This window comes from Atractosteus spatula, chromosome 7 (genome assembly GCF_055471065.1).
Source record: "Atractosteus spatula isolate fAtrSpa1 chromosome 7, fAtrSpa1.hap1, whole genome shotgun sequence".
Taxonomy (NCBI): Eukaryota; Metazoa; Chordata; class Actinopteri; order Semionotiformes; family Lepisosteidae; genus Atractosteus; species Atractosteus spatula.
The window spans coordinates 59,960,849-59,983,532 of NC_142712.1; the positions used below are offsets into that span (position 1 = coordinate 59,960,849).

The 22,684-nt window shown below is 39.3% G+C and overlaps 2 protein-coding genes across 5 annotated transcripts in view; one reads left to right on the plus strand and one right to left on the minus strand.

Annotated features, from left to right (window-relative positions):
- Positions 1-5,641, plus strand: part of scaper (S-phase cyclin A-associated protein in the ER) — a 125,785-nt gene extending 120,144 nt beyond the window's left edge. For all 3 annotated transcript variants that reach the window (XM_088921049.1, XM_088921050.1, XM_088921052.1), the window contains exons 29-31: positions 1,834-2,025; positions 3,787-3,838; positions 4,851-5,641. In XM_088921049.1, the coding sequence (XP_088777175.1) occupies positions 1,834-2,025; positions 3,787-3,838; positions 4,851-4,954 (348 nt within the window). In that variant the 3' untranslated portion in view covers positions 4,955-5,641. The remainder of the gene's footprint in view (positions 1-1,833; positions 2,026-3,786; positions 3,839-4,850) is intronic.
- A 6,565-nt stretch (positions 5,642-12,206) lies between these two features.
- On the minus strand, positions 12,207-19,752 carry isl2a (ISL LIM homeobox 2a). Of its 2 annotated transcripts, none has more exons than XM_088921762.1 (6): positions 19,695-19,752; positions 18,847-19,036; positions 17,825-18,087; positions 15,006-15,292; positions 13,953-14,120; positions 12,207-12,850 (listed from the first exon to the last, which is right to left on the minus strand). In XM_088921762.1, exons 1-6 carry the CDS (start codon positions 19,750-19,752, stop codon positions 12,734-12,736), a joined length of 1,083 nt encoding a protein of 360 aa, XP_088777888.1. In that variant the 3' UTR covers positions 12,207-12,733. The 2 variants fall into 2 exon arrangements, with proteins under 2 accessions (XP_088777888.1, XP_088777889.1); XM_088921763.1 differs by having other exon boundaries at positions 14,997-15,292.
- Positions 19,753-22,684: the final 2,932 nt, after the last annotated feature.

Below are 22,684 nucleotides of genomic sequence, written 5' to 3' on the forward strand. Positions count from 1 at the left end.
TTGTTTTCCTGACATTCTTGCAGCATGTTTGTCTTTAAACAGACCTTAATTTGATATAACGTCCACTCATGATCCTTTTGAACATTGCTGTAGAACACAGTCCAGAAGTGTTCCAACCTTGAAATGATAAAAAATGTGAATTATTGGTTTGTTTGTCAAGCTCTTAAACCCTAAAGTGCATTATTAAACAGAGAATGTATTGGAAGAGTATTGTTAAAAGTGTTTTAAAAATCTTGTAAATCCTGGTAATTTATGTCATTGTGGTCGAGGAGGCTCACCCGGCCCTTCTGTTTTCAATTTGAGCCGAGCTCTGATCTGGGTGTATGTACCTGTAAAGCTGTGTTTTTCTAGCTACGATTTACAGTCGTGACCTCCGGTTTTTAACAGATCTTCGAAAAAGCACTGCAGCCTGCCTCCCAGGCTCCAGAGAGAGCCAACAATAGGTCAGCACCCCCCTCGCACCCCACCCCTGTCTTTTGTATCGTCCCTTTGTAATCAAACTTGTCTGGGAGTGATTTGATTTTAATATTAGTGAGCCGGATAGCACGACTGCGTTGAAAGGGTCTGGTGTGGCTGGAAGGATGTCGGCACAGTGAGGATTCCATTAACAGTATTGCTTCATTTCTTAATGTGCCTGATGACTCTGAGAACAGGGGCTGAGCCTTTCCTGGGGGAGCCTCATTCATCCTCCTTTTCTCTTCTCTCGGGCTTGGCAGGGCCAGCCTCGTCCACTGGTAAAGCTCTGCAGATAGGTAGGAAGATCAGGCTTTTGAGCCATCTGCTGCAGTCCACCGGTTAGTCCTGTCATGCAACCCTCTGCCTTCTGTACAGTGAAGGGTATTCAACAGTAGAGAGAGGTGATGCTAAGGTGCTGCAGACTTGTTTGGGCTATTTTGTTTTGCGATTTGCGTACCTCAGATCGACTGGTGCTCTATGACTGGAGTTTGAATTGAGAATGGCTGTGTTTTAGAAGACCTCTAGTAAAGACTATTCCCTTTAGTGAACTTGCAGAGCTTATGCAACTTGTGCTTTAGGGGGAAAACATTTAAGGACATATTTTATGGTGGGGAGGGCACCCAAATTATATAGTTTTCTTGTGGTTTCTTGTTTAAACTGATGGGGTTTTTTTTTCCATTTCCAAAACGTCAAAGGCAGTAAACATCCTTATTGACCGTTTGGAACAGGACTTGAAGTCTGAGAGGAGTTGTAGCTTGTATCTTCAAGTTGAGGGAGAAACCCCTCGCTGTTCCGTTGTCAGTGGAACCGCAACCATCCAAAATACGCACCGTCCACGTCTGGTGCAGTAAACAAACTTCCACTAGCAGAGGGACCCAAAGCAAGAACATAGAGTTTCTGAAAAGCAGCATGTAAAACGCAAGTATAAAGTCCTGCTTGTGGAAAGCCTATACTGGCTGCCACATGCACAGTGTGAAGTAGAGCCCTGGCATGCACACAGCTTATAACTTCCACAAAACCTTTCAACAGTGCACACTACCTACAGCTGGCCTGTTTTTAGGCTCTCTTTACAGTGATGCCTGCAGTCGAGGTCCTAACAGAGATGTTTACAAATGTTAAAATGGTAATGCAATTTCTAAGACAGAAAATAAGTAATGGCCAGCGCACGTCATGTGAGCTTTTGGCCATACCAATTCAAAGAACCTTTTAAAAATAATTTGTAACCCTATCTTTTAGTATATAGAATGCAAGTCCTCGCAAAATCCATTTGACCTCTGTTTCCTTTTTAATATTTTTAAAATTTTGAACAAGATTTATAGGGTTTTTGATTCACGGCCGGCAGTGTGACGAAGTAGCTGTGCTTTGTGTGTGTTCCAGGTAATCGTGCAGTCTGGCAGGCAGCCCAGTGTGCTGCAGAAACTGTGTCAGCTGCCTTTCCAGTACTTCAGCGACCCGCGGCTCATCAAAGTGCTCTTCCCCACACTCGTCTCTGCCTGCTACAACAACCCCCAGAACAAGGTCATCCTGCAGCAGGAGATGAGCTGCGTCCTGCTGGCAACGTTCATACAGGTAGGCCCTGCCTCACGCCTTCGCTGTGTCCTGCTAAACCTCCTCCCCAGGTCCGTGATGGATCATGGACAGGGGTAATCTCTGGACACGGTGTTCCTGCACATAATCACTGCGCATTCACCTCTTGTAACTGCTAATGAGCTCTGATTTTGTTAAAGCTGTGTTGGAAGTTTAAAAAATGCTTTTCTTTACCTGATCTGTATCTGACAGAATATTCACTTTGACACATCATGCAACAGCTTTAGTGATACGAGTCAAAAAGCAAATTTGACGCATAAATTCTTGTTCTAATTAAATGGTAACTTGGTTGCTATATTAGTTGCTTTTTATGGGTTTCTACCCTTGACAGAACTCTTCTGTGTCTAACATTTTCTAATGGCATTTTAGTCATTTATTTATATGAGTAACGTTCAGAAAAAATCCATTCACTTCTCTTGCATCAAGTGTGTAGATAACATTTGTTGTGCAGGTTCTGCTTCAGTTTCACAATGAGGATATTTCAGTACATCTCATCAGGTTTTTGAGCTGTAAACTACAGTGCTACTGCGCATTTCTCACCACAACATCCTACTGGGTAAAAATGTTAACTGGGCTTCTTGACTGTTCAGAACTGCAGTCAGTACAAATGGCCTATTGCTAATTTATGTCGGATTTACCTGCCATGTGCTGACTCCCTGGTAAACAGATTCCTTTTTTATCTTCCCTGCCAATCTCCCCTCTTGCTCCCTGGCTACCTAGATTATTTATTTTAAGATTAGTTTTCCTTAAAAAAAGAGAGAGAAAATTGTCACTTCGTTCAAACACTGAAAAGATGTATTGCACCCTGGTCTGTTTCTCTTGAGGGCTTCTTAGTGAGCACAGACCGTTTAACAAAAACTGAGCAGTATTTAGGCAGGTCGTCGTCTTCTTGTGCAACAGGGAAGATATTCATAGGTGGCTTTCTTTTTTTACACCAGCCTCAGATGAGGATTATATGTGTTGCAATGCACGAATTTTATAAAACAAAATGACTCTGGTCTGCCAGCATTTCAGCCAGGTTTGAAAGCAAAAGTAAAGTCTATACTGTACATATGTTTGGTGTTAAAGTTTTTTGTTAAAAGGCCTCCTTGGATCAATAAAACACAGCTTCTCAGGTGTTCTAAAGAGATGTTGACATTCACCTTTTATTATTTGTGTAACCTAAGATTAGAGTTGAATAAATTGTTGTTTCTGTAATCTAAATCAGTCATTACTGAGCTAAGATAAATCTATTTTTTACTTGCCAGATGAAAGGACTTGATAATGAACACACAGGTGTTTACATACATAACTGAAAGCACTTTGCAGGTGTCAGGAAAGTTTTTCACCTATATTTTTCATAATACATGGTGCCTTGTAAAACTTGTATAACTAGAAAGTACCCAATACATAGAATCTACCAGTCCTATTCAATGAGAGAGGCAGAATTTTGTTAAGGATTTGCATTTATCTTATGTTTCTATAGTCAGTGTGAATTGCTAGGACAGCTGTCAGACTAATATTGATTGATTTAGGATTTTCGAAAGACTTCCAATGCTTAGCTTAGCCGACAGCATTTTTGCTTGTGTTTGCTTAGGATTTTGAAGAAGATTCAGTGCACGGCTTTATTTTTTTTAGGCACTGATGGCTTGGCAGTATGCTCACAAGTATGCTCCTTCTCTAACAGATGAGTAACAGAACTCCATCAAACATTCTTCCTTTTGCGCTGACTAAGGCACTGTAACACTGTCTTCTTTTCCCCAGGATTGTGCTCAGGGCTCAAGCCAGACAGAAAACAGAACATCCCAGCAAGAAGGTTGGTTTTGACTCAGTGCTTGTCTTTGTGAGATATTTCAACTCTCTGCACTTTTAGTTTTTATTTGGTCCAATATCCATCAGGTATTTCATTCATCATTTGTAATGCTAAAATAACATTTGTGAAAGACAATTTTTGAGAGTCTGTGTGGGTGGACTGTGTTATTACACATGAAGACCACAAAGGATTTTTGTTGATAAGCTTTGTTACCATTTCAAATTATTGATGTGCCATTTGTGTTTGTTTTTTAATACTTTTCTGATATTTAGACATAATTTTCTACACTGATTGTACAGGCATAGGTGATATTTTTTTATTTCCTATTCACTGGCCTTTTGCAGAATCACATTCTTCTCATTAAAATATTTAAGGATCTTATCACAGAACCTTAGCAGTGGAAAAGAAGTACTTGTAATTGTGGAGTCCTGGCTTACAGAAATACCAGTTGGGCATTGTGCAAAGCAGACAGCTTGAGCTAACACAGGTTCAAGCTCAGATTCCCTTTAGAGGCACAGCACTGGAGAACGGCAGGCAGGCTGCATCTTTACAGCTCTTCCTGTTACAGGCTTTTTAGATTACACACTCCATCATAACTTCAAAAAATAAGGACACCAGTTCTTAAAAAATAGCTTAATAAGTTCACTTTTTAGAAACAGCCTTTATACAATGCAAACAAAAAATGGAGACATGTCTGAACTATGAGCACCTTTCAGACATACAAAGTCAGGCATCACCTGAAGCTCCCAGAATGGAATGAATGAGCAATACATCAGTTCTAATGGATACAAGGGGCCTAATTAATTTAGCCAGCCCTACTGCCATTTACTGTAAGTGTGCTTTTCAGCACGTCACCTTCTTAAGGCAGGTCCTCATGTTTCTTTCTTGTTGCAGGCCCTGATTATGCAGGTATCGCCTTTGACAGAATCCAGGGAGATCATTCTGTGGCTGTTTAGAAGGTTTCAGAACTGGGTCCTAATTTATCTTCTCTTTCTCTCTCTCTCCCTCCTTTCAGAAAAAGTCTCTCAGTCTCTGGACTACCTCGAGCTGTCAAATCGCTTCCCCCGAGAGCTGTGGGATGCAGCCCTGCAGTTTTTCCTGAAGAAGAAGGATGATTGATTCTGTGCAATGGATTGTCTTTTCTAAACAGAGCAATTAGCTTGAGCAAATTCTCAATGAAAAATGTTACACTACAACCCCCCAAAAAAATCATGTTTTGCTTTGTGTTTTCTCATATGGAAGGCTAACTTTGCTGCAAGGACTTGTTTAATGGTAGTCTCACACGGGCACTTAAAATTCAGCAGACGCTACACGCTGTTTTCTTATGACCTTGCCCAGTGTTTCTCAGCAGTGTCACAGATAGAATTAAAAGGGGTGACTGAAATACTGGGGTATTTAACTGGAAAAAGAACACAGAAAATAGAAAGCACATTTAAAACAAATTAGTAATTGGTTTGTGAGTGAACAGCTCTTTTGATATATATTCAGTATTTGGTTTCAAGAAGCACTGTTAAAGAAAGGCTGGGCAGATTTTCTTGAGTTTGAAGTTTCTGGATTTTGTATACCATTATTTTTATATATACATTGTTTTCTGTAATTTATACTGTTCATGTGTCTAGGTGCTGTACATAATGTTCTCTTTTTGTACTCATGAGCCATTTGAGGTTTTTGGGGTTCCTAATTTGAGTGTGAAGATGCCACATGTAAAGTCTGCAATGCAAAGCACTGCAACAGAATATAATTTATTCCATAATTTAAGTTTGTATCACATATAATAAAATAATTTATTCATTACCCATTTCAAAACTGCTTTTTTTGTGTGTTCCACCACAGTTATTTGTGCTTTCCCTCTTGTCTTCTTTTCCTGGTTGGTAGTGGCACCTTGTGTGAAATTAACAGAGATCGAGGGACCTGCAGTTCTGATTTGGACTTGATTGTGTGTGTGAAAAGTGAGGGACTACAATGCTTTCTAGTTAGACCTGGAAACATGACATACCTTCTTAACAAATGTGCAGGTTCTCCTTTCCTCCTCCTGGCGTCCGACCCGAATCGACCGGGAGCCTCACTCACCTGTCATTTGTTCATTTACCACTGAGCTAGCCAGACAAGGACGACCAAACCAGTCGCACTCTCTACTGCCACTGGGGTTTCCTTGGCACAAATCACCCCTGCCCTACTCCTCTCGACCCTTTTTTGTTTAATGTGGTCTCTCCCGCTGTTCGGGGGATTTCGATTCTGGCCGCCTTATTGATCAACACTCACAGGACGACTTCCAGCTATATGGAGACCCAGGCAGGCCCTCTCACCTTCCCCTCTCACGCCTCTTCGAAAGGAAAGGGGGTTTACTCAGCCGACAGGTGTGTACGGCCTTAACAGCCGTCTCTTAAATCAGCGGGGAGGAAATTCATACAACGGTGTGGTCTGATTCAACAAAACATTGGTACAGCCCGACGAAATTCGCAGTCCTGTTTCATTCCGCAGCTCCTGGCTCCAGTTTGCGCAGACAGCAGCTTCCCCTCTTCGCCGTCTGTTCGCCACCGCCATTCACTTGCTTAGACTTTTGGTATTAATACTTTATTTTATTTCTCCTAGTGTTTGTGTGTATGAGATTTCCCTCGAAAAGTCACTTGCGTGGAGGGGTTCGACTGTATTTTAGTTTCCAAGTCACACGAAAAGCTCACCACACGACAGAAACGCTGTAACGGAATTCGGCCATTCGATACATGCACGACGCACAGCGCGGGAAGTGCACTCATTTCCCTTTGGTTTTAACCATTTATTATTGCACTAGCGAAGTCCTGAAGTGCCTGCGGTGAGGATTACACCATCTATTTTCGTTCTCCGAGCCGGACTGCTACGCTCCCGGGAGAAGCAGAGCGGGCTGTTTGTTTTTCTTTCAGTTAATGTGAAGTATAGACACACCTCATTGAAACAGCTGATAAGAAGATCCAGATATCGAACATTATCTGATATTTAAACAAATACTGTAAACCGCAGAAACCTCTTGATTGTTTTTTTTCTGATGAGGTTTTTTTTTGTAACGGTTTCACACGGTTTGACGCCCCCCAAAGAGTCCCTATTTTCTTTTAAAACCCAGTTTTCCCCCTTTTTGTTGCTTGATTGAGGAGAAATCTCTCGGATTAGATGCTTAAGAGTAACAGATCATTTCTTGAACAGACCTTCACTGGAAGGTACCAGCACAAGTACTTTGAATCATAACGGCGCGTCCTTTCCTACAGAGCTGTAAACTAAAAACTCCGTTCTGGTAGGATGTCACAGTCATTTAAGAATTATTTTACTGCCTATATATTTATCCAAGAGTGAGTCATATTACAGGCGTTGAATGTGTTTTATCTGAGCTTTTCAGCATTCAGCGACCTTTCCTTTGTCAGCCAGATAATGTGTACTGTATTATATCGGAAGCTGTTTATCGAATTGTAATTTTCAGGATACGAGACAAGGCGGGAATAAATTCGTAAATTAAAACTGTAACTGTATCAGATAAATCAGGTTTGGTAGGAATAATGTCCGGCTTGCTCTTGGAGTCAGTGGAGTACGAGATAATTCAATGAAACGTTTTGCATAGGGACGTTCAAGCCGTATACTTCCGTTTTTTGTTACAGCTGTTGTTTGTACTGTTATCATTTAACCGTAATAATGATAGTAGGACAATAGGAAACACTAGACAATGTCTTTCTTTCTATTTCCTGACGAATTTCTAACAGAAAACAATTTATAAATCTCATTTTAGCCTTTTATTTCTGATGTAATTAGTGATGTAGGAATCATCAAATGAGGAATTCCTTTTAAAAAAGAATAATTTCCATCATTAATCATTAAAATACAAAAAAGTGCGGGAATATCTGAACACAGGTACCGGTACAAAAATTTATTTTAGTTTAAATTTTATATATATGCAGATTGCGTTATTGTAAATAAGTTTTCTAGTTTTCGAAGTCTTTTGATATGCCTGGGACAGGAAAATGTATCACATAGTGTGGTGTGGTGCCAAGTTTATTATTGCAGTGCGGGTCGAAAGATATACATTTCATTGTAATGGGAACCGAAACGGAAAAGTTGTGGACTGTAGATGTCAGCCGTGGTTTGAATCAATGCACAGGTAGCCGAACGCTAATGATTACCTTTTGAAATCTTAAAACAAATTACAGCTGAAGTTAAAATCGTATTTAACGTTTTTCATGTTACCCCCAATTTTTATACAGAAATCTTGTTCATTTAAAACAAAGTTACCATCCAAATATTTTTAGATTGGCTAAAGAAAATAAATCCGCGCAAATCGGTTATATTTTGTCAACCTCCGATATCACTTCTGAGCGGATGAGGGTCTTTAAATTGAGGGCAAAGAGTAATCAAAGGTGGACTTCAAATTACACGCATCCTTGTGCTACATTTATTAAAGATTGTTTAATGATTATAAAACAAATTTAAATGATTAGGTTTCACTTGAAATATTTTGTGCGTTTTGTAACCAGATTAAAGTTAAAACTTGGGTACTTGGATTAACTAAAATAGATTTGTTGTTTTAGTAAATTATTAACATAATAATAACGATAATGATAATGATGATAATAATTATTATTCGATTGCCGGAAAACAAAAGCAAATTCTGGATTACTTGAGTGCCTTGTTCCAATATTATAGCTTCATACTGCAAACATAGAGATATTGGTGTCATCGCTAAGGTGTCATCAATTTTGTTTGTATAAATTGATGTTCTTAATTGCAAAAAGCCATTATTTGCCAACACGAATCGTTTGCAGACGGCGTTAATCTCCACCAATCAATTAGGCGGAGATCAGCGTTTAAAGAGAATATAAAGGTTTTTGATATCAGGCATTGATGTCCGTATTCCATTCTTTATTCAATTCCATGTTGCATGAGGTCCGAGGATAAACTATACATTGAAATACGTTGAAAATGTTAAAATATTTTTTTAAAGATCAAAAATTGAAAGTATGGAATGACCTATGGAAAATGACCTTCTAGCGTATTTTTGTATACCCCAAATATATTTATGTAATGAAACTGTTAATCTTGATGCGACTTTTGAAGTCGAGGCGTCTCCTTGATCGAATTTCCAGGAAAAGTTGCAGGTAGGCTGAGAATGTACTCTAACAGTTAGTGCGTGTTTGGACACTTTGTATCCTGTGTTTCTCCGATTTGTGAATCAGAAAGGAGCGATTTCGAAGCAGAACTGAAGTCAGGTTGTTTGTATTCACCTGCAGGACTCGAAGGTTTCCGCGAAGAGAGAAATTGCGGCAGCGTGCGGGGCTGGTGTACCTACCTGCGTCGCGTAGCGGCACACGAGTGTAAACCCTTTCACAAAATTAGTTCTTTCAAAACAGCTCTCCGGACTGGACGCGCTCCCATCCGTCACTGCAACGAACTTCAGCTTTAATTTGAGCTTTTGAACCAAAGAACGCTAAAAGGGGAAGATTAAAAATTGAAGCACTATTACCTGTAATCTCTATTCACATATAGCCGGCACCCGACGTCAATGAAAAGACAAAATACAATTTTCTAAATTGAGAATGTTTTTATGCGGACTTTTGAGGAAAATGACATTATTTTTGTTCTGTGTCCGGAGCGTGTGGATTGTAATGGGACTGTGTAGCCTATTGACGATTACAAATGTTCCGTAAGAGGTTTCGTATGCGTTTGACTGCAAAGGCTGGCATGTAGTTTTAGTCTACTTTACCGAACTCCGTGACATCACAACCCTGAAAATACGTTTAATGCATTTTGAAGCTGCAGGACAGCTTTAGGAATCTCATTCTACTGATAATGAACCTTTTGTATCAGAAAAGGAAGATGACAGACCTTTTCGACACGGTTTTTTACGTTCGATTGTTTTATACCAAGCCGTTTCAGGAATGTATGTATGAATGCCTTCTGCGTTCAAGTAATCGATTGTTAATTTTCAAATAGTTCAGTCATAAACTACCTGTGTAAACATTTCTTTCCATGTGTTGCAAAATCTAGCCGTACAAAGATGTAATCTGCGGGAGGGTGGGAGTTCAGTGTTTTCCTGGATTTTTTCCCATGCTCACTGTTAGACTGGTGTGATTCTGAGACTGCAGAAGGTTCTACAGTGTGGTACCGGTGCATTATTTTACTAGAGGGCCGACCTAACGATACTGGGAGCCCTGGCGTGACCAGTCACGCTCTGTTCCAAGCTGCTCTTTGTTAATCTTTAGCCGTTCCTTATCTCCAAGTCACTGCTTCGTTTCCTGCAATATTCCCGAAAGACCTAGGTTGTGCACCCATTAAACATCCATTTTTTTCAGGTCTGTTTCTCATTGGAATGACTTGAATCTGGAAGCCGAGGACCCGAGTTTGAAGCAAACCAAAACCCCCTTATTAGATGAGAAAGGAACAGTGAATATTTTATATCGCCGCTCTGTGTTCTAGGACAAGGGGAATATTTGAGCACAATTCATTACAGCGCATTTAAGGATGATAAGCCGGTCACCATGAAACACATTTTCGTTGTTAATGTCATATTCATTGCAGACATCATGCAGACCACAATAATTTGTGTACAGGGATATATATTGTTGTAGAAATGTGTCATTACCTCTCGTTTTACACGCGTATAACCGTGGATGACCGAATATTAAAGATGTATCCTTGTTAAAACTGTAACACGCTTAAAATATTGTTTGGGGGGGATGTTAATTCGCCATCATTGTGCATTAATAATGGCTTGATTACAGTGACAATGAAAGACATTAAAAGAAAAAACAAGAAGTGTTTCATGAAACTCTGTCTTCAATTTCCATTTGTGCCCTGGAGTCTGGTGAAGTATTCAGGTAACTCTGTTATTTCCTGCGATCACAAAACCGATCTTCAGAAACAAATTGTTGACGTTTGAAATGTCACTCCAGGCTGACCTGGGCACGTCGTGTCCAGCGGCGATTCCCAGCCCGGATTCTGACTGGAATGAAAATAAACTGAGGACACGCCAGAGTGGGCCTGGGAGCTGGGCTTCCCTTCAATACTGCCTCCTGCGAAAGAGAGAAGTGGGTTTGTTGTGGCTTCATTCAATGTATCGTTTTCAGGTGATGCCAAGCACAGATAAGAAGCCGCCGCTCCTTGTCCTCTGTCTAGACTTGTGACTTAACAAGTGAAACTGGATTGATCACATCACAAATCCACCGAGAAGGCAAACGAGCGAGTATCCCCCATTCACACACCCACTCAACTCCGCGGACGTCCCAGCCCGTTCCACCGGCACTTGAAGGGTTAGCAACATAAAGGACATCGACAGAAGGAAGTTTTATTGTCGTTATTGTTTTATTCTCCTGGTTTGATGGGAAACAGGCCAGCGCGAATAGAAGCGTCAAGGTGTCAGTTTTATGCTTCTGAAGAGCATCATGGATATCCATTGCTCTACCGCTCGCTTTGGGCCTAAACGAAGATTTGCGTAGCTTTTGCTGAGGGGCATTTTATTAGGCTTATTTTTAATTATTGGGCTTGCGTGCAGAGATGAATTCACCCTTCATTTAAACGCCGTGAAAATGAATAATGATACATCTAGCCTAGGTTGTGATTACCGAAACTGTAAATATATTGATGAGTTAACTTACTCTACAAAAAGGTCTTGGAAATTATTTGTAATGTTTCCTGTCTCGCAGGTTTCGTGAATTTGAAGGGCTTGTTCAATTGAACGGATTTGTTCACCGGGGCAAACAAATCCCCGAAATTGTGTTTGACACAATTCTCACCCTACAGCAATATCCTTCTGAACATAACGGCGGTTCGTTTTTTTTAATTTTAATTAATTTATCAGTAAATCCCCGTAATTTATTTAAATTATATGTAATTAATTCGCTTGAGAAACTGCTCCTTAAATGGTTTGTTTTAATATGCAAACAAATAAAGTAAAAGAAAGATTTTCGACTAGGCGGGTTTCTTTACATGCAGGCCTGTCACATTTACAATATACATAGTAGACGAAAATTAATGTACAAAATAGAACCAAACGATATGAAAAGGGGAAACGTTTTCAATCTGTTTCAGAAGTTGCCCGAAGTGTCCAAAGATTAATAAACTTTAAAGTCTGACTTCCATCTTTCAGCGGAGTGTGGTAGTGCCAAGCTACAAATCAGTTCAAGACCACTTTTAATCGATTTTAATAAGATAGTTGGCGCTGTTCACTTTAGAAACCAAAACAGTAGTCAGTCTTTGCTTTTTGTCTAAGAGTTTTGAAATCGCTTCTGGAACTGCGTAAACAAAGTGTTTCCAGACATAAGCAGCATTTACACGTTTTATTAAGATCAAATATTCCCTGTATGAACTGTTGTTCTGACAATAAATAACAATAACTTACTTTTGTTCGATAGAGGCTCAAACAATCTGTCCTCCGTCCACTCAGATAAAATATTTTACAACAAGAGTCTGTTTTATATCATCTCCGGCAATCATGCTCTTTAAGACAAACACGGTAAAGGGATTTTTGAAGTCAATAACGAAATATGAAAAAAAATGTCTCACATGTTGAAGAAACAAGACACAATTATCATCATGATGGAAAAGTTTAAGGTTCAACAGAGAAGAGCCACTGGCTTTTCATTCGGGAAGACTAGTTTATATATCCTTCAAGAGTTCTTCTTTCCTGTGTAACTTGGATTCAGATGGATTCAAACCGCGTAATTAACAATGTTTTTGGTCAACCAAATTCCCAGGATGCGAAACAGTATATAAAGTCTTGACCAGGCAGCTTCGCTTTCCGGAAGAATTTCCGATAATTCTGTCTTCCAAGCCAAATCTTTTTTTTTCCCATAAAAAATATTTTGATGCTGTGATGAGCTGGTCTGTTCTCATGCAGGGTATAGCGGGAGCATGCTGGGTCCGGAATCGGGGCTTGGCCGGGCCTCACGTCTCAACTGGGCTCGGAACCATGCTGTTGGGGGTGTCGGGTAACTGAGATGACAACGAGGTCACGTCGCTGCCTGACGAATTACCCAAGGAGCCGGATTCGGAAAAAGACACCTGTGAGGAGAACAGACCTGATTAGCTTCCGGTACAATACAATACAGGTCGATATCATATCTGTTATTATTTCCGTCTTATTTCCCATCTTACAGTATTACCAGTCTTCAGATACGAAGACGGGCAAATATGGAATTCCTATTTTAGTCAGATAGAAAATACTGTACCTAAGTGACTTAATACAGTATTTCTATTGCATGGATGAAATTCTTTAAATATGCGTGATTAGCATTTTGTTGTTGTTAAAATTCGGTATATTGTAATATGCATAAATACCTTATATACTATACGTAAGAAATATTTAAATGTATCCTTCATTTACAAATATATGGAAAACAAGAATGGTTCAGTGACTGCTTTTATTGGCAACATTTTTTTTGTATCATTGTATTCAATGCTACTACATTGGAAACATCCCTCTGCCATTTATTATGGGGACCGCTGCACATATTTTGCCCGTCTTTCTCTTCACATATTGGAAGAGATTCTTCATAAAATGAAACCTTTATAAAGAGCTACTGATTTCACAAATGATGTTTCTTATCATCAATAGCAGCAATACTAACTTGTTAGGTAGGGAAATCATTTCGGACTTGCAAATAAAGCTGTGACAGCTAGATTTACAGAGACCAAATATTTTTTTTATCACCTTAGTAGGCGCTGAGCATAAAAAGGAGCATTTTTATTAAATGATACATCTCCGAAATATCTCTTCATTCACCGATTCAGAAAGAGAAAGGGAGTCTATTTCTGTGGTGTGAGGGCAAATGACAAGGAGCAAGGAACAGGACACGCTCGAAGTTTCAAGGCTCATGGTCCTGGTATCCAGCAAATAATGACCAGGAGACCTGAGCCTTTTCAACACACCTAGAGATGTTCGCACACGTAGAGGTCAAGGTCATCCATGACTAACCGCAGCACACAACGGCGCAGCAGAACGTGTATTCTTTAAAACAAAGCAGGGGGAGAAACACTGTGGCAAGTTTACAACTTTCTTCAACGCCGCTGACTCCCCCAGATCTTCTGCGAGAGAAGTAGAAGCTAGACATTAAAGAAACCGTTTTTCTCTCTCTCTCTGTCCCTCGCGCTCTCTCTCCCTTACCAGCTGTTGAAAGGCAGGTTGGTCCAGGTCACTTTGCAAGGCGAATTCACTCAGGGCTTTCCATGGGGGCTGGTATGTCTGCACCTCCACCGGATTGCCCTGGACGGCGTTGTCGTGTCTAATCGGGCTGCCTGCTACGAGTGGCGTCCCCGTGAGTCCCTGAAGGTTCTGGGTGGAGAAGACACGGAGAATGAAAAACAGACCCTTGAGAAAACGCTAATATAACCAAGGGCATATTGACCGTTTTAAACATTTTCCGCGTATGCATTAGTCGTTGCATTTGGGCGCCTTAAAAATCCGAATTTCAACGCCCTTGGATTCCAAAAACCCATCTGATTTCAGTTGGTCGAAACGCAAGGCGAATCCAATTGCTATGCTAAATTCACACTGAGGTTCTGCATTTTTCAGAAGCAAGGTGTCATTTGGAATTCATTATTCACAAACCAAAAGATATCCTAGTACTATGTGTAAAAGGGCGGCGTGATATTCAATTTGTACAGATTATCGTTTATGTAAAAATGAACTCCATAAATTTCTCGTAATAGGTTCTTCTAGCACGGAATGCAGCAATCGCTATTTTTATTTTTTTACATTTAGTCTAAGAACACCCCCATAAAAAAGGTCTGTCTTACATGACTGTGTTGAAAACCTTTAACGTTTAGAACACCAGCCTGGAGAAATTATTGGAAAGGAAGCTCGATACATGGTTACCTAATTTCTATTTGGACATTTGAACAAATAGGGTGTAAAGTGAACAACATAATGAAGTCATAGTGGGAGGACCGACAACACCTGCTTACAGTGCGCTAGTTTTGCCTTTCGCAGGTTTTTTTCCCCATGAGAAGCTTCAAACAGATCAAAAGTAAAAAATAAAACTTAGTTCTCCCTTTTCTTTCGTGAGCTACAAACCAAGAAAAATAACCGGATCAGAATGAAATTTGTGAACCAAAGGACGCGTTCAAAATTGGTCACAATATGCTGCCAGGTTTAAAGGGAACAGTGAGCCCCTCTCTCACTACAGCAGTAATTTCATTAACCCGGTGCAATGCTTACAGTTTTATCATTGTGTTGCTGCTGTTGGAGCTGCTTCATGAGGATGGATCTCTTTTTGTCTTTACAGCGTTTGTTCTGAAACCAGACTCTTATAACCCGTGGGCTGAGGCCGGTCATTTCCACCAGCTGTTCCTTCATAAGGGCGTCCGGCCTGGGGTTAGCGTTGTAGCAGGTCCGCAGGGTGTGCAGCTGTTTCTCGTTCAACACTGTCCGCACCCGAGTGGTCTTCTCCGACTGCTTGTGGACATGAGTTCGGAGCTGGGGCTGTCGAACCGACACCGGGTCCGCTAAAAAAGACGCATTTAATTAAGAACACTTTAATATCATGTTAGTAGCGCGTTTAAGCCGGCGTTACGGTGTCTTGATGAACCCCCTGAAGGAAATCTCCGCGTTGTAATTCCTCCATTATAAATGCAATCTAACTTAATGAGTTATTTTCACATTTCTTCGATTTAAGTGATCCCCCCGTCTTTGCAAATCAAAGTCTTGTGTTTTAGAAAGAAATTAACTCTGATTACAATGTAAATGTATTTAAATATTTTTGCACTGCGTTGTGTGATAGATTTCGGGGCCTGCGACATAATGTCAAAAACTACATAATGGAATTAATTTAGTAAATTACACATGGCAACTAAAATTAGTCATAAAGGTAATCTGGCGAAAAAAATAAATAAACTGTCATCCTTGGGGGTTCTACTCCAAAATAAATAAAGATGAATTCCCATACAGAATTTATGTTGCAGAACTTTGTTCATATCATTATTAAAATTTAGTGTTTTTTTAGCATTTCCCATTTCCCATAGCGCTCCCGAATTTCTGTATTGTTCATGTTTAACAGCAAAAGAAAACACAATTATGATAGAATGTTTATAGTTTATGTAAGTAAAATAGTTTACATACTTGGAATAGCATATACGCTATTTAAAATATAGATTATTAGTATTATGCGTATGATTAAACATATTATTACACAATGAAGATAGAGCGTACTCGGGTTTGTTTTTTGAAACCGTTTCAAGAAACATTTGTGATTTACATTTTAAATTCAGCTCTGGTATATTAACGACGATATAGAGGTGCCTACAGTATATCCAGATTGCACACGGTTCGTCTTTCAATAATTCGATATAGCAACGATTTCGAAACCTAGCTATGATTCGAGTAGACAAAAGCAACGTAGCGCCAAAACTGACCAGCACGTAGTTCCATGAATGATACTTTATCAGTATCATACAGTGCATACAGTACCATTTTCCTGACTACATACAGTTGTGTGAGAGAGATTTTATGCATGCTGGCTGTATAAAACAAGTGGGGATACAAAGCTCATCGAGAACCTGCTTTAATCACATTCATCATGGATAATCCCTAAAATTATTAGGAATAGACAGACTCCCCAGCAAAAATATATATATTTTGCATATTATATGCCCATTCACGTAAAGGATAGAGGAATTGTATAGGAAGACCCTATATTAGGGAAAAAATATATTGTGCCCAAGAAAAAAGTAAAATACGCTTCAAAAAGAATAAGCACTTCAGGCAAAGCGATATATATATATATCAATTCGTTATGTTTATCAAACCGTAATGGCACTGCCTGTACTAAAACATATAAACACGCCAGTTACATCCTAGAGACGCAAAACATCTTTTCCTCTACAGACGAAAGCCGATGTAGCCTCACAGGCAGACAAGCGGTAGGTTTCTCCACATGGAGCTCTGAATTCTTCACCGCGGGCAAAGCACGTCCTACAGCAAACCAGCCTCGGTCGCAAACAGAACGCAGGAAAATCATTTTTTACACCTTCCCAGGGTAAACAGGACAGGTGTAGAGTTGTTTATCTAAAACAACGGCGTATTACAAGACGTCATTGAGTGCATCTGGTAGTTGCTTGAACTTGAAATTTCAAGCTCAGGCCCCATAGGCCTTAGTGATCCTACAAGAAAATCGTCTCGACTGACGGAGCTACAGTTTCAGACACAGAATGAAACCTTATGACTTTTCCCGCAAAAGCTAATGTGCCTAAAAATGAGAAAGTTCTACGTTTTTTTAATACTGTACCGTCATAACCAAAGACTGCGGTAGCTGCTTATTTCGGGGTCATTCGTTAAGACGGAAAAAAACTGCACTGAGCGTTTATTTGTCTACATTTAAGGCTTAATTGAAATACAGTGACAATTACCAGGTGGTTCATCAAAATGACAATCGCCCTTGACTATAAGTACTTACAACGGTCTAAACGTTTTGTTTTTAAATGGAAAGTTTGTCCTTTGCATTTTTTTCGCCCGAACTTCATTATATTTCATGATATTTTCCAAAAGCCGCTTGCATTAGTTTTTTTTAACCAACCAAAACATGACAGTAATAAAACTGCCAGCATTTATAATGCAATCATGCAGGAAACCAATAGCATTGCAAATATCCGTTGTATGCAACATTTTATATGGGAGAAAGCATTTTAACTTTGTTACAATTATTCTATTTGAAATAACCGAACGCGACTAGGGGCATCAATGTCTTTCCTTTGGTATATGGTACTTAAAATGATCCCATTTCGCACTAGAACTAATAATACAATTTTACAGTAACTTCTGTGAAAAGCTTATCATCTTAAGCTAGAAAACAAGGCCGTTGGGCCTTAGATATTAATATTAGGAATGACAGTAGGAGTAAGGAGGCGACGATCCCGCATCCGTTTCTTTAGGTAGTCGAAAAAGAAACTTCTTTTGTAATAAAAAGAGTTCATAGCAATTTAAGCGTGAAATAATAATAATAATAATAATAATAACAATAATAATAATAATAATAAATTTACCTGCCATGTGAAGAGATCTAGTGGAGTGAATGTGTCCCGGGCTGACAGGGCTGCCCGCCGAGCTCCGCTCCACAAGCAGGCTGTGGTCAGCCCGGCACAGTAGCTCTTCGTCCCGGAGAGAGAACTCGTCTCCGGGCAGCAGCTGCCGGCTGCACACCGAGCACCTGAAGCACTCGATGTGATACACGTTGTCTCTAGCTCTCATCACCAGATCGCTGCTGCTAAACCCCACGTTACATTTAGCGCATTTTATTCCGAACAGCCTGGAAAAAAAAGGGCGGAAAACAAACCTAAAATAGTTTCTAGGATTTCTAGAGGCGATGAGCAATAACAAGTAGTTCAATTGCGTTGACTAAGCCGCTGCAAAACCTGGTTTTGAACAGTCAACCTTTTTATGTTGGCAACATAATATAATTATTATACTTTTATAACATTAAATTATTGTAGGTTTAATACAGTAAATAAGCAGGTATTCCTCATAAGACGCAGCAGTTTGTACAGGCTGTGCTCCTCGAATAGAAAAGCACATTTTAAGATGACCAGGTAATGACACAGGCTGTGTGCGCAAAGCTGAACATTCAGTTAAAAAGCACCCAGTGCAAACTAATATAATGTTCTTCCACTAACAGGTTATGTTTAATGTTGTATTATAAATTAGATATCACATGTGGTCCTCGTTTAGTATGCTTAACATAAGTATCACACGAAACCAGAAAGAGACGAAACAAGTCATCCAATTTGTGAATGCGACTGTAAAACGCTTTAAATTATTTTTTACAGTTTAAGCAACGTTTTCAATTTGATTTATTATTAACTATCTGTTTTAACAAGGTGGAAGTTGTTTTTACATTGTTTCAATGGCGAAATTCTTATTTTCCCGTTTATTTCGGACATCTAAGAACGCCTAATATACGTTACATACCAATTTCTATTTTTCCCCCCACCGGATTAGTTCAATTATTATGTTCGTCTTTGCTAGTGTTAAAATATTCATAAGAGTTATTGAACAGAGAAACTCCTACCTTACATAATCTCTTTTGCAGTACGTTTTGCCGTCTCGGACGAAGCAAGTGCAAGTCTCGTCCAGATACTGACTGCACTCCGCACATTTCAGACAGGCAGCGTGCCACTCCAGATCGGGGGAAACTCTCAGTATATACTGGTCATGTATCTGACTTCCACAGCCTACACACATGGCGATTCCGGACTTCTCTGTCGAGAACAGGTAAAATATCACTACTCGTTCACCCCCACACTGAGCCCTTTGACACGATTTCCCAAAAAAAACCCCAAACATTTAAAAAGCTTTTGCATTTTCGATCTCAAGTTAGAAATTTTCCTCCGGGTGCTGCAAACGATTACATGCATATCGTCAACATCCGCACATGCTTAAATGCACTGGTGCGAGTGCGATCTGCAGGCTTGATCGTTGAGGAATTAGAGAATTTTTATTCCACTGGATTAAAACAGCGCTGTGGATAACAAAATAACGCCCCGTGCAACAGCTTTACCTGCGCTGTAGCTGTTGCGAGCACAGGTACAGATTGAATCCACACACAAGACAACGATACACCTAACCCCTCACACAAAACACAACGAAACAACTTATCCTAAGATGACAGCAGAGCTGCTCAATTTACAGAACGCCGGACTATTAACTAAAAACGGCACTGCTAAAAGCGTAACCCGGATACTCACACATTACTTTGAATTCATGAAGGCATAATAAGAAGAAACATTTACACTGGATGCAACCATTACTGGCTCAGTATGCGTACTGATGATAATAAGCGCTGACAATTATCCAAACAATAATAGTCCCTCGGTCTGAAACAAGGAAATAGGCTGACAAACACAGCATTTGACTTACTTTTGGAATGATCCCCCATATCACCCAAGAAAGAAGAGTTGAAAATAATATCCACCATACAGGAAGGCTTGAGGACAGGGCAATAGGTGCAGAAATGAAGTAGGAGGTTGCCTTGCCCAGTCTCCAGCTGGCTGATAACTTCTATCCTAAGACTGGAGAGCAAGGGGGAAGAGTCGGCAGTGTCCCACACGCAGCCTGACGTCACACGCAAACTTGGACCCAGGCGCGCCGAGAGGGGCCAGGAGACCACGTAGTGATTGGCGAAGAGAAGACAAGGCATCAGATACGCCCGGTGGCTCTTTCTGCACAGGCCGTGCGTTTTGTGCGGATTTTAATGAGTAATTATAACGTGAGCCCGGGGTTAACAAAACAATGTCAACACATTTATCTCACGTACTACACCTTGAAGTTAATAATAACAACAACAATAATAATAATAATGATAATAATAATAATAATAATAATAATAATAATAACAACAACAACAACAACAACAACAACAACAACAACAACAATAATAATAAGAAGAATAACAACAACAACAACAACAACAATAATAATATAAAAGAACATTCTCCTACTTGAGTATGAGAAATAGGAATTTTTATTTCATTTGTTTAATCATAAAAGTGCTACATTATTTGAGTTTTTATTACTTTTATTGGGTTTAAATTTTACTCTTACTCGGCCCTACTGATTTTTCCCAATTTCTTTAAGATCTTTTGCGAATTGCTTTCCTGTCACTATTTGAGACAGTCGTGCAGATACCTGTTAGGTTTTCTTTCCCAGAATGAATGAATAGAAAACAGAGTCTACTGCTTTTCAGATGAAATCTCAAGCAACATATACAAACATTTTTAAAGACAAGTGATACAACATAAAGAAAAAAATGAAAAATCGTTGTGAAGTCTGAATCTTTTACATACGTTGTCATGTATCGGTATAATATTTAAATGTATTGGATGTGTTCGAGCAGAGTGACCTCTGCTGGATATATTAACTATTGCAAATCGTCTCGACGACCGCCAGTGCCTTACTTCGCTTAATCTTTATCGAATTTCAGATCGGTAAAACAAAATCTTTTCATGTTTACCTTATTATTCCATTGTTCCAAAAATAATAATAATAACGAGAACGCCGAGGCCCGAGAATAGAAACGTCATTTTGATTGTGGAAATAATCGGCACAACTCAGAATTTCACTGTTACAATGTTATGTTCTCCTTTTCTTAATTTTAGAACCATATGCAGTCAATCCACTGAAATGTATCTTCTTCAATTCATATATATGTCTTGGTTTTCACAATATTCCTGTTCATTTAAAGTGTTGTTAAACAGGTTTTTAAGGGGGCACCTATAGTTTAAAAGTGTATTTAGTTTAAAACCCAGATTCAATCTTTTCTGCATTTTGTTCTTGGAAACCGTCTTGACCATAGATTCCGATTCTGAAACCATTAAACACATAGCCTTCAAATCGTTATCTGGTTCTGTGAAAAGAGCATTGCTATCCAATTAAGCAACCCAAAGTAAACCACTATCATTGTTTTGTTTTCCTTACTTATTTGAATAATGACGATAGCTTCTTAAAATAACGTTTTACAATTCTAACTGTCATGAAGTACGCTTAGTACAAACATATCAAAAACATCGCGAAGTGTTCTCAGATTGCACTATGTTTATCTGGAAAACCTATTGATTTTGGTGTCCAATTTAAATAACAGAGATTTACTCTCCCTCCCCAATCTTTTAAGTATCATTTATCTGTATTCTCTAATAAAATCACCAGTACATATTGCGTGCGCATTCAGACCTATGGGTCTAGATATCATGCAGCTGAATAAGTGTCTTAAGGATATTTAGGATATCTGTTTTTCTCCGTATACATAGCAATAATCGTATTTTGTACTCTGTACCACAGAGACACTTACAACAGAGAAAAATAAATTATACATGTACCGTGTTAGTAATGAACAATACAGAGAAAGGGAATCAACACAGATAGCTTGGAGACGCAGAGTTCAAAGTATTCGCTTATCTTAATCGATTCCCCCATCTGGATGGGCCAGTTAAAGGTTGCCTTATTTTTTTGGTAGGATCGGGGTAACAGGAAGCTTGTAATATGACTGGTCGACGTAATCAATTTTGGCGTGAATTAAGACGTCTGAAATCCTTTTTAAGCATGTTCCTTTATGAGTTAATTTCGTCATGGGTTGTGCTACATGCATCATAAATCACCCTGTTGTAGCGGAATTTTCCTTTCGTTACACTTAGGCGACATTTCATGTAATCTTAAAGAAAACTAGCAGTTGTTTGCAATCCTTCACATTTAGTTATTTGCTAGTGTATTGACAGAAGCCTGGTGTTACGGGTACTGGGATAAAGAAGACAGATAACTTATAATGAAACAGCAGTTTTTCGTACTGATGTCAAACATGGCATATATTACTGACGAACTCAATTCAATTCAATTGTTACGAAGCTCTATTCTCGACCGATGTTTCATAATTGTACTATGAAAACCAAACCAATTTGTTCTGCCCAAATTTCCATAGGTCTGAAAATAATTAAAAGAACGAGATGCAAAAAAGGGAAAAAATTGGTATAAGAGGAGTGGAGAGAGACCTTGTTAAAGTCTCTTACCGTAGTTACTGCAATACAAAAAAACACTAGGCACAACACAGAGCAGACACAAGCACACTTTATGTTATTTCAACGGCTAATATCAATGAAGTCAATTCCGATTCCTCAGGATATATCCAGGCGATTAAACAGAAAACAGGGCAACTACTGTACATTATTTGTGGAGGGCATTACCTCAGACGGCAAGATCCTACTCGTCGTTTTACACTACTTTTCTATCGCTATTTCCAGCATTACCACCCTTTTCAACAACTATACCTATCAAGTTTACTGCAGGTCTTATTCTTGTAGACCTATAGGGTTTCAGTTTTGCCATCACACTCAAAATGAAAATGGTGTTTTTCATTACCC

What these genes read in the sequence shown, in the direction of transcription:
- isl2a (XM_088921763.1), bottom strand. Translation starts at nt 19,752, where the DNA reads ATGGTGGATATTATTTTCAACTCTTCTTTCTTGGGTGATATGGGGGAT. An exon ending in TGCAAAAGAGATTATGTAAG is followed by an intron (nt 18,088 to 18,846) that starts GTAGGAGTTTCT and finishes TTTTTTTTCCAG; the next exon opens with GCTGTTCGGAATAAAATGCG. An exon ending in ATGATAAAACTGTAAGCATT is followed by an intron (nt 14,121 to 14,996) that starts GCACCGGGTTAA and finishes TTCTCCACCCAG; the next exon opens with AACCTTCAGGGACTCACGGG.